This window comes from Oculina patagonica, chromosome 5 (genome assembly GCF_052425735.1).
Source record: "Oculina patagonica isolate OP01 chromosome 5, crgOcupat, whole genome shotgun sequence".
NCBI lineage: Eukaryota > Metazoa > Cnidaria > Anthozoa > Scleractinia > Oculinidae > Oculina > Oculina patagonica.
The window spans coordinates 28,863,385-28,881,029 of record NC_135762.1 but is presented as its reverse complement, the minus strand read 5'-3'; the positions used below and the strand labels follow the sequence as shown (position 1 = coordinate 28,881,029).

Below are 17,645 nucleotides of genomic sequence, written 5' to 3'. Positions count from 1 at the left end.
ATAAATAATAGTTATGATTTTTTATTATTAACTGATAATTAATTAATTAATTTTTGAGTGGTTTCTTAATATTAACATTTTGACACCGGAAATACTTTCAGATTAAAGTATGAAAACTAGTTTACCAGTTAACAGTGATATAATTTTATCTAGGCTTTGTTTGTTGACAGTTGGACTTCATAGTTGTCTTTCAACTGACTTGTACCTTTCTCTATGTTCACAACTTACAAGGCACCAAATTGAAATTGTAATTATGCATTAAACATAATTCTACAAAAAAGAAGAAATAAATATACTAATGGAGAAGAACTGAAGTGGATCTGACCTTTTTGCTTGATGCGACCGAAGATTAAGAACCTGAAGTCTCCATCAAGTTCCACATGTACGGCTACAAGCATCGTTTTATAAGTGAAGATCGAGTTCCTTATTATAGCTCTCGGGTGGTCAGGCTTTTAAAGCCTAACCAAAGCCCGAGTGTTTTTAAATAACTCGCTTAACAGCTCGTGATTTAAAAGCTTTCCTCCTGTTCTTGCAACAGCCGAAGAGAATATCTTGCGTCCAGTTACAGCAGTTAAACCCTAATTGAGCGCGATATTGCTAAATAAGACAGTTTTTTAGACCAATCAGAGCGTGCCCAGGTTTTCAACTGTACTATAAAGAGGAATGAAAACGGCGCGACAAACGCTACTTGAGTATAAGAGAGACTGAATGATGTAAGTGATTGGTGTTATCTGCCCGTAACTTTTAGTGTTTGTTGTTACATTGGCCAATTTTTTAATGTTAACTGTTTCCGGAGAAAACACTGTTAAATGTTTGGAGGGTTTTTCGTAAAAATTTTTAGAATTGTAAATTTTTATCCGCTCTTCGAAAATCGGATAAAATCACACATGAACTTAGAGAATTTTTTCGGATTTCTCCTCGGACGTCTCCGGTCAGTAGCCTTCGGACATCTTCGGTAGTCTTCGGAAATCTTTGGTAGTCTTCGGGAATACTAAATATTCTCTTCGAAATCTTCCGAAGTGATCGGAAATCGTCGGAAAATGGCCAAAACATTCTTCATATACTAAACAAAAGATTATTGGCCTTTTACGAGTCGTTTTTGTTTATTCTTTCTGGATAAAATTTACTGTTACAGTCAAGTTTTTACTGTTAGTGTTAAAATGCCTAAAATGTAACTGTTTCATGTTACAGAGCCGAAAAATTAAGTGTTTAGTGTTATCGAGGTACCCCCATTCAGACTCTTTATAACCGGACCCAGTACTTCGTCACCCGTGACTACATGACCACATACACTAAGCAAAACTTACAACGCTTCAACTTGCCACTAAGTGGAAATTCATTATAGTTCTCTTTGCAGTTATGTGATTCATTTCCATTATTTAAGGCCCTGTCCACATTTACTCGGGTAAATTTGAAAACGCAGAATTTTGAAAACGCCGTACAAAATGTTTTCGGTCCACGTTAACCCGGGTAAATTTGAAAACGATACGCTTCATTAGTCTCACGTAGAGTAACAATGCATGCACAGAGCTATTGTTAAGGTAATTAAACCTTTTGTTTTGACAGAGACTGTACATGACTATTTGACGTCAGCGTTTTCAAAAAGTCCCGGTCTCGCCCATTTTCGCCGTCCACACTACACCACCTAGCCGGCGTTTTTAAATTAACCCACTTTTGAGAGCGTTTTTAAAAAGTACGGTTTTCGGAGAGCGAAAACGCCGTTTCAGTGTGGCGGTTGGCCTATCCGGGGAAAATAAAAATATGCGCTTTCAATTTTACCCGGGTCCGTGTGGACGGGGCCAAAGCAGGTCTCGCGCGTCCAACCATTACAGAGCCTTTTTTTTCTATTAAGAAGTTTGAACACAATCAATATACAGCAATACGATGCTCTTGTTAATCTCTTTTATTCAACTCTCTATCAATCCTTACTCAATCCCAACAATAACGTGCAACCGGGACTGCTAACGGAAAAGATTCACACGCATTCCTCGAAATCTATTCAGCGTCTTGAAATCAACATACTCCCTGAAAATTAAGATTTTCTCTCACAACGATGCTCAGGATACGGTCTTCCTTTCGGTACAAGAAAAGACTGCTTTACCGAATCAACCACAAGACCTAGTACTTAACAACGGTAGCCAGCGTAGCTTGGCGTTCTGTAGCTCGCTCTCCCCGACTGCCGTAGAACGCCAAGCTATATATACGCTGGCTACAACAACGGTAGTTGGAAATAGGCACAGGTTAACAAATGCCAATGGTGTATCCGATATCTACCAAGATCGAAAGGACACAGAAAATGGCCGCCACTGTTGCTTTAAATCTATATTCTGACTGCCTAAGAACTGGGAGTACTAACCAAGAACCCGAGGGAGTGAAAAGTTCGCAATAAAAAAACAAAAAAAAAAAACAATTCAGGCGATGATCGATGTTGAGTGAGCAAAAATACCCTGTGCTCTCAAGTATTCACACGCGGCAAGCCCTATCGTATAATATATATGGGGAAATTTTCAAATCAAACGGGAGCATAGAACACACGAAGAATTCCCAATACTCGAAACCGACATACGTCTGAGAATTTTTGGAAAGCGAAAAATGATCATACCCGGATATTAGAACCATTATAGACATATCTCGGGACATGTGCTAATCTATAAAAGGTAAACGGCACGTCCTTCATCCACAAATTTACGAAACTAGCGTCTAAACACAATCGTGACTTTTTGAAGGCTCCACTGTGAGCGATAATATCAGAAATAAAGGAGCGTCAAACCTAACCTTTCCCCATAATCTGATGGCTCCAGTTATTACACGTTTCAAAACCTCCTCTGAGGAACAAATTGTGAAAATCTCACACAAGAGGCATATGATTACAAAAACTGCTTAGGTGGAGGAAAATTTGAGCTGTAACTTGGGGCTTTGTACACCCTTAAATTGTCAATTCTATTCCCGATCCAATCGAGGATCATTTCTGCTGACGGATGATAAGATATTTTCCAAGCTTTAGCATTCCTGTGAAATCCGCCGGCAAAAAACTTTCCGGGTCCCTAAGACGCAGACATTTTAGACCAGGGGCATTTTCCGATTGAAACACATCCTTCCGCTCTCCCTACCGATCGGGACCCCCTTTCACATCCACTCACGTTTGAACAGTTCATCGTCTTAGGGGGGGGGGGGGCCCAACCCCCCCCCCCTCCCCCCCCAAAAAAAAAAAAAAAAAAAAAAAAAAAAAAAAAAAAAAAATTTTTTTTTTTTTTTTCTATCTAAAAAAAAAAAAAAAAAAAACCCCCCCCCCCCCCCCCCAAACTTCCCCCCCCCCCCCCCATTTTTTTCCCCCCCCCCCCCCCCCCCCCCCCCCCCCCCCCCCTATCGCATAAAAAATGAACCGTCCCTTATTGCGTATTTTTACATTTATTTCATTAATAGAGGATAATACATGGTTGCGCAGAGATATGTAATATATTTCGAGTGTTCAAATCGATGAACTGAACTAGCCTAGCGGAAAGGATGAGGGGCGGCTGTATTCGCAGGCTATATCTTTAAGCAACCATGCATCAATTTGTTTATTATATAAACCTACTAATAACGGGGTTTTTGATTATTTTCCGAAGATTTTCGACGATTTCCCGAAGATTTCCGAAGACTTTCAAAATATCGTCCGATGGCTGTACGAATGCTTTCGAACATTTTCCGAACTTTTCCGGAAATTTCCAGAGAATTTTGGAGATTATCGAAGATTTCCGAGGAAGATCCTAGATGTTTTGACTTAAAAAAAAAACTTTGGCTCATGGAGCATTGAAGCAAGTGCACCCACCCCCCCCCCCCCCCTCCCCAACAAAAAAAAATTGAACAGGCGCCTGCGCCTATAAGCTTTTCATTACTATTTTTAATATGGCAATTTTTTTCGTTTGTTTTGTTTTTTGTTTTATTTTTTGGGTTGTTTTCTTTGTAGTTTTTGCTGGCTGTTTTTTTTTTTATTTTTAATGAATCCCGAAATATATCCCAAACTTTTGTAATTTTGACGACCTCTTGAAGATCGTTTATATTTCACCCAGCTATCCCCCCCCAATGCAACGCACGATTAAGTCGGCACAGCAGGATCTTCCGATTCAAGTCGTTTAGAGTCGTGAATACGGAAAGAAAACTGTCTGGCCTAACATCGCTTCTTATTTGGGTTTATATTTGGGTCAGGGTAAGGGTTAGACTATCAAAATATAGAAAGCATTTCCGCGAAGCGTGCCTTACAGTATGACTTCCGCTTCACCGCCATGGCCCAAGTCACGCCTAAAGTGACCGGAAGTTGCGTATAGGAGTTGGTGAAGCGGAACGTAAGTTTAAACACTGATCAGTGTGTCTCGTACGGTTTTCGAAAATTCTCAAGGATCAGTCGATGGATCTAGCGAAGCTAACTGTTTGGGTTGTAGTGGTAATTGAAATATTTCACTTTGGCGTGGGTAAGTGTGATAAACGAGTGATTTTTGTTATCGTTTGCATGCGAAAAACGAACCTCATAAATATACATGTACGTGCGAAATTGAACATGAAATCAACCTTTTCCGATCTTGTTACGATCCGCGACGCAGCGCCGAAAAATGGCAATAACTTACAATTCAGGGTACAAATAACATGTTTCCTCACCTTTTAACTCTCAATTCACATCACTTCATGGATTCTCAAAGTGGATTTTCAGGAAAGTTCTGTGCGATTAGCAGAAGTTTGACAAGGAAGCAAAACGATATTGAATCGATGAAATATAATCTCTTGTGTCTAACCTCCACTTATCGACTCGTTTACATTACATTATCCTAACTTTATACATTGAAATATTTATATTTATATGTCCACACCGATCGATAGCTCACGAACATGTTGTTATTATTATTTGATAGTTGGGCGACCCCTATGTGTTTACAGTATCTTTTCGCAACTGGCGTGACACACCCGTGACCAGGCTCGAAACAATGCGTAACGAAACGTTTCTCATATGGAACGTAAATCGGGTGCAAACACCACTAAACATATAATGCTTTATGAATTTGATTTTTCACTGTGATTTATTGATTTACAAGCTCTAAACCACACAACCAAAACCACAGGCGGCCCAAACTCTCTATCAGATTACCTTTAGACGTGACTCTTGCTTACGAGCGGTGTTGTGTTACAAAGATTCGATTTATAAGGGTTTGTATGGGAAACAACGGTTTTGCTTTAAAAGTAAAAAAAAATGTATATTTTGTGAATAAAGTTGACTTACTCTGATTCGTTGTTTCATTCTTTGTTGTCTGCCAGCTTCTCAGGTCAATACAACGCGTTTTCGGGGAGTTATCGTTATTTAGGTGTCCACTGCAAAATAACGATAACTCGCCTAAAACGCGTTGTATCGACCTGAGAAGCTGGCAGACAACAAAGAATGAAACAACGAATCAGAGTAAGTCAACTTTATTCACAAAATATACATTTTTTTTTACTTTTACACAAAGCAAAACCGTTGTTTCCCATACAAACCCTTATAAATCGAATCTTTGTAACACAACACCGCTCGTAAGCAAGAGTCACGTCCAAAGGTAATCTGATAGAGAGCTTGGGCCGCCTGTGCCAAAACACACATAGGTTTGGGTCTAAGGCAGCCTTTATTGACAACTGTTAAAATGTAACTTTCAATAACAACATAGAAAATAAAATACTAAATTACACTCCGAGTAAAAATAGACAAACTACTATAACAAAATAAAACAGAAAAAATATAATACACAAGGCTGCCTGTACAAACAAATCCCACCAAGAATAAAAACAAAAACTGGGTGGACAGGGAGGGAAAATAACTGCGATTTGATTTTGGAATCAAAACTCTAAATTATTCTATAACCATTACAATAAAAAAAAGGGCCATAAAAAGATTTATTTCATTGTTCAATGTTGAAATCCCCCTGGGATGGGGGGGGGGGGGGGAATACAACGAAGAAGCTAACAAAAGCGACCAACTAGCACTGACGAGAGAGACACGTGCAATGAAACGAAACTTGATCCTGCTAACTGTGGTTGCGTAATGACAACGAAACAATAATTAACCAAAATACGCTGGCTGCTTGCTTTAACGTATGTACTTGCTGCAAGAGCATTAGCAACTAGCCTATCTATAAAGACATGCGACACTGAAATATTGCCATGATTGTACTTCTACTTGCATGCTGGAAAATCACTAGCACTACTTGTCTACAGTAATATATTATAACGGCTAACAAGGTAATTGCGAAATAGGAATGACCTATACTATAGTTGGCAGACTGGGCAAGACTCCCTTGGCCCCAATACCTAGTTTGTGATTTAGACAAGCATCACCATCCGCCGATGCTTCCCCAAAATACTCAGTATATCTGAAATTCAAGAAGACTGCTTAACACTAGGCCAACAGCCCAAGGTTTCTATGAACAAAAAGTCAACTGAGACGTCTCTATTTTATGTTGTTACGCCGAGCCATACGTGTAGCCTGACTGCTTTAGCCTGACTGCTTTAGTTCAGTCCAGACCTCATCGTGTTCTATGACCGGATTGACAACAGTGAGAAAGCCAGTCAGATTCTCGGATTCGCAATAAAACACACAGGGTCTAGTGGGTCGCAGTTCCTTACTTAATTAAAATGGAATCATTTTGTTTTTTCGTAAGCATCATATCTGTTTATTTTCCGCTAACGGACAACAGAATCCACGGCAAGCCCGACACCGCGGCAGAACGTCTACGCATGCGCTGATTTAGCACTTCCGGTCCCTTTCCTCACTCAACGGCTTCACTCGCTACGCTTTCGTTCAGGTCAGTCGTGGCCCACGTTTTGTTTTCTTTGTGTTGCAGTGTTTTTCTCTTCTCCTTTCCGAACATACTCGTGATTGGGTGTCGTGGTTCGTTGAGGCTTGTTCTTTTGGCAGCTAGCTTATAGCTTAGGTATCACACAGGCGAGAGGCAGAGTTTACTTGCCGTTTTTCTTGTCGACCCTTTCATCTTCTTCCAGTATTGGTTGCATGTGTGTTTTTTTCTTTTTTTCTTCTCATTTTTCCTCACTTCGCCTATACCACGCATCCTTCGCGCGGGTCTTTTTCACGTGTGAGTCCATTCGTGTCGCACTCCTGTGGGCGTCTGTAGTGGTCGCCATGTCGTCTCAGTTCATTCCGCGGCCCCGACTGGAATGGAACATCCGCCAAATAGACGAAATTTGACCTGTGAGGGGATGATCAATGCCTGTCTTGAGGATACAATTACTTGTTGCTTCTCGCTCAGCTTCTCCACAACTCCAGGTAGTCCGGGAGTTCACTCCATCAGTCAGCAACACTACAAGTGCTTCTTGTGACTCCATCGCCTACGGTTCGTGGTTCTTTGTGTGTCTCTTTGTCCCCTTATTCGACAATTAGCGGGCAAGTGTGCACATCACGATGCCGCTGTCGACTGTCAGCGCTTGCGACCTGTAAACTTAGCATCATTTTCATGTTGGTGCGGCCCTTGGTGCAAAGTATGAGCTACAATAATCTTTGAATGACCATTTTTCCCTATTCTTTGCTTTCTAGTGTGTTAACTCCGCGACGGGAATTTGTTTACGCGACTAATACATAGTCAACCGGAAATACAAAACTACCGATGTTATTTTCCACTCATCGCAGTGCGTTTTGCCGCGGTGTCGGCAAGCCCTGGTTTCCGTTTTTTTCAGTGGTTTCTGGGGCATTATCTGTCTAATCCCTCCTGAAGTGCGTTGGTAGAGTTTGCACAGTAAATGTTACAAGAGGGGAGCAAAGGGTGTATGTGTGACACGTGAAAAGGGAAAAAGAAGACCGTGATACGTAAAAACTAGAAAAAGCTACGTGATCCGTGAATTCTGCTGTTACAAGTTTACGTGACACGTGATTTTGAATTTTGTTAAATTTTTTGTGTGAAACAGTATCATGACACCCCCCCCCCCCCCCCCTTTTGCTACCCTCTTACAACCTTGGACGGAAAGAAAAGAGAACTGACCCCAACCCCCCCCCCCCCAACCCCCAACCGAAGTAGGTGAAGGGGTGGTCTTTATTATTCGTTCCAATTATCCATACTGTCGTTCAATATCGAGTGGGACGAAAAAAAAGAAGGTCAATGAGCCCCACCCCAGTACCCTTCCCCCCAACCAGAATCAAGAGCCAAGGTGGTTGTCGTTCGTTTCAGAACTTACCGTATTTTGAATGCATGGCTAAATAAAAAACATGTGCAACTTGAATAATATGTATGTCAAGTCCAAACAGTACTGTTCCTGACTGTTTGACTCTTTTTCACATCAAGTTTGTATGTTTTGTCTTGATTTTTCTCAGATGGGAAGGAGCGTTGCTCTTGTTACACCTTTGAAAACGGCACGTCTACACAAGGATTTTCGTGGCCACAAGCAAACGTCTCTTGTGAATATTACAACAAACATCTAGTAGTCATGGAGACAGAGCGAGAGTGGGAATTTATATATAAAGAGATTCAAACTCGAAAAGGAGCTAGATACGATGAATGGCTCATTGGTTTGTATAAAATCTTGAAAACTGGCGAGTGGACTTGGGTCAATGGAAAACCACTGACAATAGACAAATGGCAGCCGAATAAGCCTAAGGACATGGAATATTACGCTCTTATTGCCAAGGAATGGCCAGTTGGAAAAAAGGGATTGTTTAACAGCATCCAAGGCAATGTTTTCAGAGGATGGATTTGCGAGGAAGAAACAGGTACAAATACTGGGTTAATACTCTATAACTCTACGTTCTATGAAGCCACCAAATCAAATAACTCCTTGACGTCCTTGTATGTGATGCTCCCCATGTCACACTTGTCCTCGACCTCCTCAACACTGCTCCCCCTGTCACACTTGTCCTCGACCTCCTCAACGCAACCCTTTCCAATGACTGGAACACCATATACATGGGCGTGCACCTCTCATTAGGGCTACGTAAGAACACCATGCATATCCCAGTTAAATGGGCACCTGGGAGGCGCGGTGGCCCCGATTTGTGTGCTAGACTTCGGATCAAGAGGTGGGGTTCTAGCCTGCCTGGGGTTGTTATGTTGTGATCTTGGGCAAGACACTTTACTCTCGCAGTGCCTCTCTCCGCCCAGGATTAGTAGAAATGGGTACCGGTAAACTGTTATTGCAACCTTAACTTTGTGTTACCAGGGATAAGTGGACAAGCATCCCGTCTATGGAGGCAAACAATACATCTAGGGTGCGTTCCTGTAAGACGATCCGGATCGGATCCAAGATCACTTAATTGGATCCTGGTGCGGCAAAGGAACCAAAGAATACACTCTGAGCAAGGGACCATCGGTTCCTTTTATGGGCCATAATCTGAGTGATCTTGGATCACTGGTCCAATTCTGGATCATCCCAAAGGAATGCACCCCTAGTCGCCCCATGTTAAAGAAAAGTGAATTAAGCGTTAACACTGGTGAGCCGCTTGGCTCCTCTTATCCATTGGATTATCACAGGGGCGTAGCTAGCCTATAGGCCCGTAGGCCCGGGCCTACAACTTTTTCAGGCCAATCGTATTATTTTTAAAAATGTATGATGATAGAAAAAATTCCGGCTGAAACGCTTTTAAGATGATATGAAAAGCAATTTGTAATGTACCTTAGCGTTATATATATTTTGCAACTACCCTTTCGTGATGAGAGCACGGTTCGTCTAATAAGTCAGCAAACTCAGTAGCCTCTAGACTAGCCAGGTGACAGGCAAATTCACAATGGCATACGCCGTAAGGACCAAGTGCGTTTATTTTGGAATGAGTGAAACTGGCACAAATCGTCCCTATGAAATGTTATAATTTAGGTTCTAAGAAAAAAGCTGGCTACGCCCCTGATCAGTAATTGGAACGATATTAAACTACCGTAATGATTCGATTTAGCGCCCGGGGCGCTTATTTACTTTTGGCACCGCGAGGGAGGGCGCTTTTTCGAGACAGGGCGCTTATTTGGGACAGGGCGCTTATTTAATTTTTTGAGAAACAGCCAAATGTATCTAACAGTACAGAAACTGTTACAGTTAGAAATTGTTAAAAGTTCAGTAACTTTTAAAATAATTGTTCATTTTAGCAGTAAAGATATACATGAACTGTACGGTGAACGTTCAGGAGTTTTTTTAGTTGACGTCAATGACTTCAGTAGGGCCAGTTATCCACAATAGGGGCACTAATTAGAATAGGGGTGCTTATAAGAATAGGGGCGCTTATTAGTATGGGGGCGCTTATTGAAATAGGGGCGCTTATTTAGTCTCTTCGAGATATCGACGTTTTTGCATGAAGTATGAGTCGAAGGTTTATCCTGTGCATTGTTCTTCGAACTTATCATTACAGTTTCTTTGTAGTTTAGTTTAACAATTTCCTATCTTCGCGGAGGAAATGCAGCCATATAATTTTGTCAAAAATGGCTCGTCCGCGCTGGGTATTTATACACATATTCCTTAACATTACACCAATAAACAGTGCAAATTTCACCGAGATCTGACAATTCTATACTTTAAAATTGCAAGGACCTTTCGAGGCAGTCGATTACGGCAGCGAAATTAGCAAATGAAACAGCAAAATATGCGTTCGACGCTTTGTTTTTGCGACGCCATATTTTAATTGTTATAGGTAGACCGCTGTTCAATGTGTTCAAGGCCGTATCGTTATGTACAATTGCTCCACGAAAAAGCACGAAAAAAAATACGGATATTTCCGACTACTGTCAGAGAAAACATTGCGCATATAATTGCGGCGTAAACAAATTGTTTCACTCAAGCTGCGCTTTGTCTAGGCTCTGCGAGGGTCGGATATCAAGACTCAGGATTAAACAAAAGCCATTTTAACAGTGAATGCTTTTGAATTATATTTGAAGATGAATTACGAAAGAATTTTGCTGTCTTTGACTGAAATTCCACTTGAACTGCGTAGATACGATCGCATGTTGTAAAGCCGATTCATGCAACATTCTCTGTCAACGCGAGGCCTAATTTTTAACGCCCTAAGCTAAAGTAGCGACCAAATGGCCTAATTTTAACCCATCTCTTGCATTTGTTTTAACTTCAATAATATCTTTGAAAAGAGCGAGTTTTTTGGTATGGTTTATTTTTGACTTTTGTAATTTTTCAACGATGTAAGTGCTAGTGATTATTTATTCGTGTTTTAGTTACGCAATCCATTGTTTGTGCGACGCTTTTTATAGATCGCCTTTCAGACACACGTGCGTTGAGATAAGAAAGCTGACATGTCACTTTTAAAATTGTTATATAACGTTTGTAAATGTGACAAGTCATGTTTTTTCCATGAGATCGCAAGTGATCACCCACAGCGGAAAGTAATCCCTTCAGAAATTAAAACAGTCCCTTAAGAAATTAAAAAAGGCCCTTGAGAGTTTACAAATATGTGGTTCCAAATTTTGTCCACATAACCCCTATTCTACGTTTTTAGCTTGTAAACAAGCAAAAACGTCGAAAAAACACATTCGAAGGGGGGGCGCTTATTCGCAAGGGGGCGCTTATTGGAAGGAGGGCGCTATTCGAATCATTACGGTAAGTGGACATCTCCAATAAGGAGACACTGATCTCTTCCTATACTTGTAATCTACATGTATACCTTAAATGGAACGCTGTAAACACGGTTGTTATGGTTTCTATGTTTGCGAAAGTGTTTATTATTGATATTCTTTATCCCCAACAGATAACTGCCAAGTGGGCTGTTTCTTTCATAATTATCCAATGCCAACAAACTCAACACCTGCTGAATCTACCACTCCAACCACACAAATACAAAGGAAAAGTTCGACTCCATATGGTCACACTGACGCATCAGGTCAGATTGTCTTAAGACTTGTCTCCTCTCAATAACGACATGGATTTTCTTTTCTAACTGTCGAAAGGCACCATGAATACAAACTTTTTGACCTCAAAGGAATTCTCTTTAATGATTTGTCTCAAAGCACACCGTATTTGAATAGCATTTTTCAATCAGCCCCCACCCGTAGATCGATCTTAACGTCAGTCCTTGGTTTGTATAAATGTTTTCTTTCGTTTAGTGAGAGCAGTTCCGAAATTTCTGTTGTTAGCTATATTCAAGTTTCACCAGCTAGAGAACCACTCTCACCTAGATGATAACACTATACGAACTATTGAAACTCCTTGGTTTTAACCATTTAATAATTAGTATGTGGATGCTTTCTGATACCCAAATTTTGAAAGAGAATTCAACATAAAGGTGAATTAGCGTAAGAACAAATGCCCTATACCCCAGTAGGGAGCATGTACACAGACTAATTAGACGCCGGGTATCATCCTGGGCTACTTTTAAAATTCGCGCTCCCTTCTCAGAATCAAATTTTCGGATCCCTAAGCTTACTCGTTATCATTATATTATGTTATATATGTTGACAGATTTCACCAGTACCACCTCAGCCCCAGGGGCTACTGGACAGACAGGTGACAATGATAACTCCTCCACTATAGTGATAATAGCTGCGTCTCTGGCAGCAGTGCTGTTTGTTGTGTTGATTGTTTTTGCTGTAGTTTTGTTACTAAGACGAAAGAAACGACGTAGCCATGGAAAAGGTAATAATAAAATAATAATAATGATGATAGAATTATCTTATATTGCGCAGATATCTATAGAACATTTTCTTTTGCGCATTTCAATGTACGAAAAAAATAAAACTACTTAAAAAAAAACCCTCAAATATTACACAAAGCCCTAAAATACATCTCCGATACAAACTAAAAAGTAATAATTAACCTACGGTACTTGCAGAACACAATAGTCTAGCTATGCAATCAAGGAACTTGTCTAACCTCATTGCCTGCCTTTGGTCACGGACTTCAAGCTCCCGTTGTTTATTTGTGAATGAAGGAAGGCTGAATAGATCTAGATGTGGAGGGGGTCGCGATTGGACTCTAAAAGCAAAACGCAATGCTTCTACCCGTCTTATAAATAGGGCTCAGAAGGAGCAAACCTCCATATAGAGACCGGACAGAAGAAATAAAACGAGAAAGACAGAGCTCATAAAAACCATAGCTGATCCATTTTTTTTTTTTCTCTCCCCTCTTTTTTTTTTTTTATTTTTTTTTTCTTCCCCCCAAATTTTTCCCTTTTTCCATTTTTTTTCCCTCTCTTTTGGTGGTCCGGGCCCCCTGACTTGTGCCCGGGGCCCCGGCTGTGATCCCGATCCCGGGCTGTGATCCCGCTCCCGAGGCTGTGATCCCGATCCCAAGGCTGTGATCCCTGATCCCATATACCTGGTTACGAGCCTGCTGATCCGTATTAGCATAATTATTATAAGTGACATAACTGACTACGTTGTTCTGCATTATGTTTCTATTGAGCTTAAGCTATTCATCAGCCTTCTTCCGTGCAATTGTTCGCGATTTCGCTTAGTTTGAACGTCTTGTTGCTCTTCTATTTTGGAAGTTTGGTAGCATAATTACCTTTCACCTCGATCAATTGTCGATCACAACAATAACGTCAAGGTGGGAATTCTCGCATAAGATATTTGAGAGTTGGCTCTGTTTTAAAAGGATGTTATGTAAAAGTTGCGCGAAAATGAAGGCCACATACATGTATTTATTATCTTGTAAAATGCCACTTATAATAACAAGTTGACTTTCTTGCTTGCAGATGCCGAGATTCCACAGAAAAAGTCATCGTAAGTATTTTCGCTCTCCCACGTTCAATTCTAATAGCCATCACAATTTCCTCTTTATGCGTTAGTACCTAAAGGTCATAAAGAACCTGTCTCCACGCGCGATAAATTTCTGTCAATTAGTACAGTTGGAAACGTTGCAAAAGTCGTAAAGAGGATTTGTATGTCGAAAACAGGTGTTACAGGTTAGGACTACAGTATGGCCATTTTGTACTTCAAATACTTTTTATAAAAATTTTCCGCCCCGGGGGGGAATTTTTTTTTTCCTCTTTAGGGGGGAAAAAAAAAAAAAAAAAAAAAAAAAAAAAAATTTTAAAAAAAAAGAAAAAAAAAAAGGGTGGAGAAACGAAAGGCAAAAAACAACGCTTTTTGGGGCAACCAAAAAAAAAGGGGCGGTGGAAAAAAAAAAACCCCCGAAAAAAAAAAAAAAAAAAAAAAAAAAAAAAATTAAAAAAAAAAAAAATATAAAATTTTTTTATTTAAAAATTTCAACAAAAAAAAATATTATTTTTAAAAAAACCCGTATTAAAATATAAAAAACAAATCCCGAATTTTATAAAATAATTTATAAAATAAAAAGAGTGTAATGATAATAATAAATTAATTTATCGGCTTTCAAGAAGCCTACGTCGTACAAGAAGTAAAAGTCGACTTTGTCTGCAACGCTAACCTGACTAAAGATAGCTGGCTGTTTTGTTCCTTTTTTGGTTTGTTTGTTTGTTTGTTTGTTTGTTTACGTGATGGTAATTAAAATAGTCGCCGGGAAGCCCATCGCTACCGTCTATGACTTGTTGACAGAATACGAAGAAGTAGCAAATAATATGTTATTTGCTGTGAGTTGAATGCAGAATTCATTCTCCATTGCCTATTTTGTAGTCTCCCCTTTCAACGTTTTCACAATGCAGTATGTGCGTTTACCCTCTCTGTAACGCAAACGGGGACAACCCCAAAGTGAGGAAGAAAGAAATGAATCAAAACCCAGTTGTACATGTACATGTACGTAGAAAATGGCAGCTTACGTTGTCGATGGATTAATGTTTTTCTTTTTGTCTCCTCCTTTAAGACATCAACGAGCCCAGTTAGGAGAAAACCAATATGAGCCCGTTGATCGTGTCGAGGCCGCAAAGGTGCTTGGAACACCAGACAGCGGCAGAGCTCCTCCTACGACACAGAAGAAAGATGAATATGAGTTACCTTCACCGAACTGTGAATATGCCGTGGTCAACAAGAAAAACAGAAAAGTGAGTGGTGCGCTGAACAGGGTGAAACTATTCAGAGCCATAAGAAGTAGCTTGAATTATCCTTTTTGTTTCTTAGTTTCGTTCTATCACTTTGTTGTTCTTTCTTTCTAGTGTTCCTTTGTTTGTCTGTCTTCTTAGAGGGCTTTTTATTATTACTGATATATTTTTTTTTACTAATATACAAATAATGTGTCTGTTCCACTGTCATTTGTCTGCCTACCGGCTGCCTAGACAGACAGACAAACAGGCAGGCAGAAAGACAGACAGACAGGCAGGCAGGCAATAAGATCACAATATCGTCAAAATATTGTTAAAAACTGAGTAGCGCCTAATTCAGATGTTCTCATGTTAAAATTAAATTTTCATTTCTGCGCTAACTAATTTTGAATAATCCCAGATGTTTCGGGACTTCTGTCCCTTTATCAATGCATTTTGCATTTTCCAGGCAGGTAGGCAGGCAGGCAGACAGAGAGACAGAGAGACAGACAGACAGAGAGTCAGTCAGTCAGTCAGTCTGTCTGTCTGTATGTACACTCTTTTTTTTTTCGTTTTCCCGCTTTCTTTTTCTCTTTGCGTTTCTCATTCTGTGTTGCATTTCCGTTTGCAGTTTGGGTTCATCAGTGTTTGGTGTCCTTGTTTCGTGTTTTTGTCCTCATTGCTTTTGTTTGCCTCCGTTGGCTTCGCATTCCTCACAGTGTGACGGAAGATCCTGGTTTGTTCCTCATTTTTTTTCTCTCCTCCTTTCTTTCTCCCTCAGTTTTCTTTTCTTCCCATTCCTCGATTTCTTTCTGATCTAAAAAAAAGAGTGTATGTCATTCGTTCGTCCGTTTGTTCGCTCGCTCGTTCGTTCGTTCGTTGGTTCGTTTGTACGCTCGCTCGCTCGCTCGCTCGTCCGTTCGTTCGTTCGTTCGTTTGTTCGCTCGCTCGCTCGCTCGCTCGTCCGTTCGTTCGTTCGTTCGTTCGTTTGTTCGTTTGTTCATTCGTTTGTTCAATCATTCGTTGACTTATCTAACGTTTTGTTTGTTTTGTTTTGTTTTTTTTTTTTAAGCGAAAGGAAGGAGACCTTGTCTATGCCCAACTTGCAGAGTTTGACGGTGATAGTAACGATACGAAAGCACACAAACCTCCCAGTTATGAGCCAACAGTGTACGCTGACGTTGACGTAGTGCCACCGGAAGTGTTCAGCAGGACGAACCCAGACTCCACGCAACCGACCTATGCAAATGTGGAGACAACTGGAGTGTGAAATGGATGGAATAGTCCATTTTACAGTTTTGTGCAGCTCAGTGACGTGGCCTTTGAATGGAAGTGAGGCTGGAGGTGACCTTGTTTTGATACAGACCTCGCTGCCTTTTGTTGTGTTAATAATGCTGTTTTGATGCAAACTAGTTTGCATTTACATGATAAAGCAGAGTTTGCACCAAGTTTGTACCAATGCAAGGTCACCTACAGCCTCACTACCATTCAAAGGCCAGGTCACTTGGCAGGCAACTGTAAAATGGACTATTTATTATAAATGTTGTAAAAAGAAGGCAATCAAGAACTTCTTTCAGGAGGGTTTAGCCAATTTATTTGACCACTGGCTACTGCAAGAGAAAGAAAGATATTGTGTAAAATTATTAACATGGGGCTGGGGGGAAGACTATCTAACTGCGAGTCCAGGTATAAGATAGGCAATATTTTAAAGAGAATTGCAAAAACTAAAAGAATGGTCAGTAAAAAAAGTCAGTAGACAGTTAAATGAAAAATAACATTAAATAAAAAGGAGCTGTAAAAACAGTTATTTGTGTAACGTAAAATATGTAATAAATTGTAATTTTTTTGTAAGACTTTTCACAGAGCAACGAATGATATTATTATAGACGCTTTAAATTGACATTAATTAATTAAAAGCGTTTCAAGAGTTTTATCAACATTAGGTTTAAAATAAGACTAGATATTGTTTTAATTAGAGTTTTAAGAGTTTATATCAGGAAATAACGACACCATATGCAGGCAAAAGAAAAAGAAATAAATATTATGAATGGTATTTTTTCTTGATGAAGGAAATGGTAAAACACGATTTTTTTTAGAAGTAAAACATTGGTATTTTGAATAATACATGTGTTTTTATGTTATATAAGTTATTCCATTGTCTTACTTTCACCCGATTAATTACACCCAAAAGAGTGACCACAGTTTAACTATTTGGATTGTTAACGACTCAAAACCGATGGAGCTGCATAGCCTCATGGCAGTTTAGATACTGAAAACTTAAAACATTGGGCGTTTGTCAGTTTTCAGCAACGGAAGTTGAGGTTAAAATTTGTCAGCAATAAATTTTTTGGTCATTTGCCACCATTCCTGCGTTTTTTCGTGCTTTATTTTTAGTCTAATACCACTTCAGTAATGAATCATGCAAGCCCTACCTTAAATTCAGTTCAAGTAGATTAAAATGGTCGATCGCTACGTCATGAGGAACTGAGCCAAGGTGAAGAAACGATGTGATAAAAGTAAAATAACAGCAAAGAAAAATAAGACCAAAAACTAAAAAAGCTGACGCAATTGTTATCAAAACACGCCTTCTAGGACCTGACAATTCCACTAATTTCCAAGCCACTTTCGCTTTGCAATTGTCTGCACTTCCGTAATCCCGTGCCTTTCAGTAGCGAATTGCAATTTCTACCATATTCTACCAAAAATGTAAGTTTCATTGTCGTCCCATTAAAGCAAAACAATCAACGTTTTCCAAGCGTTTCGGTATCAGTTACTGTTG

At 39.9% G+C, this 17,645-nt stretch overlaps 2 protein-coding genes across 4 annotated transcripts in view; both read left to right on the top strand.

Annotated features, from left to right (window-relative positions):
• Positions 1–314, top strand: part of LOC144654367 (uncharacterized) — a 12,999-nt gene extending 12,685 nt beyond the window's left edge. For both annotated transcript variants that reach the window (XM_078514502.1, XM_078514501.1), the window contains exon 8: positions 1–314. This exon is cut by the window's left edge and continues 1,712 nt beyond it. The gene's annotated coding sequence lies outside the window, so the exon portion shown is untranslated.
• Positions 315–4,310: 3,996 nt separating this feature from the next.
• Positions 4,311–17,161, top strand: LOC144654366 (uncharacterized). 2 transcript variants are annotated; one of them, XM_078514498.1, is made up of 8 exons: positions 4,311–4,451; positions 8,321–8,716; positions 11,681–11,812; positions 12,391–12,564; positions 13,625–13,652; positions 14,713–14,890; positions 15,939–16,132; positions 16,378–17,161. In XM_078514498.1, exons 1-8 carry the CDS (start codon positions 4,388–4,390, stop codon positions 16,385–16,387), a joined length of 1,176 nt encoding a protein of 391 aa, XP_078370624.1. In that variant the 5' UTR covers positions 4,311–4,387; the 3' UTR covers positions 16,388–17,161. The 2 variants fall into 2 exon arrangements, with proteins under 2 accessions (XP_078370624.1, XP_078370626.1); XM_078514500.1 differs by having other exon boundaries at positions 15,939–17,160.
• The last annotated feature ends 484 nt before the right edge of the window (positions 17,162–17,645 follow it).

Coding starts and splice junctions, on each gene's coding strand:
- LOC144654366 (XM_078514498.1), top strand. CDS start 4,388: ATGGATCTAGCGAAGCTAACTGTTTGGGTTGTAGTGGTAATTGAAATA. Junction 8,717..11,680: donor GATTTGCGAGGAAGAAACAG/GTACAAATACTG, acceptor TATCCCCAACAG/ATAACTGCCAAGTGGGCTGT. Junction 14,891..15,938: donor TCAACAAGAAAAACAGAAAA/GTGAGTGGTGCG, acceptor TTTTTTTTTAAG/CGAAAGGAAGGAGACCTTGT.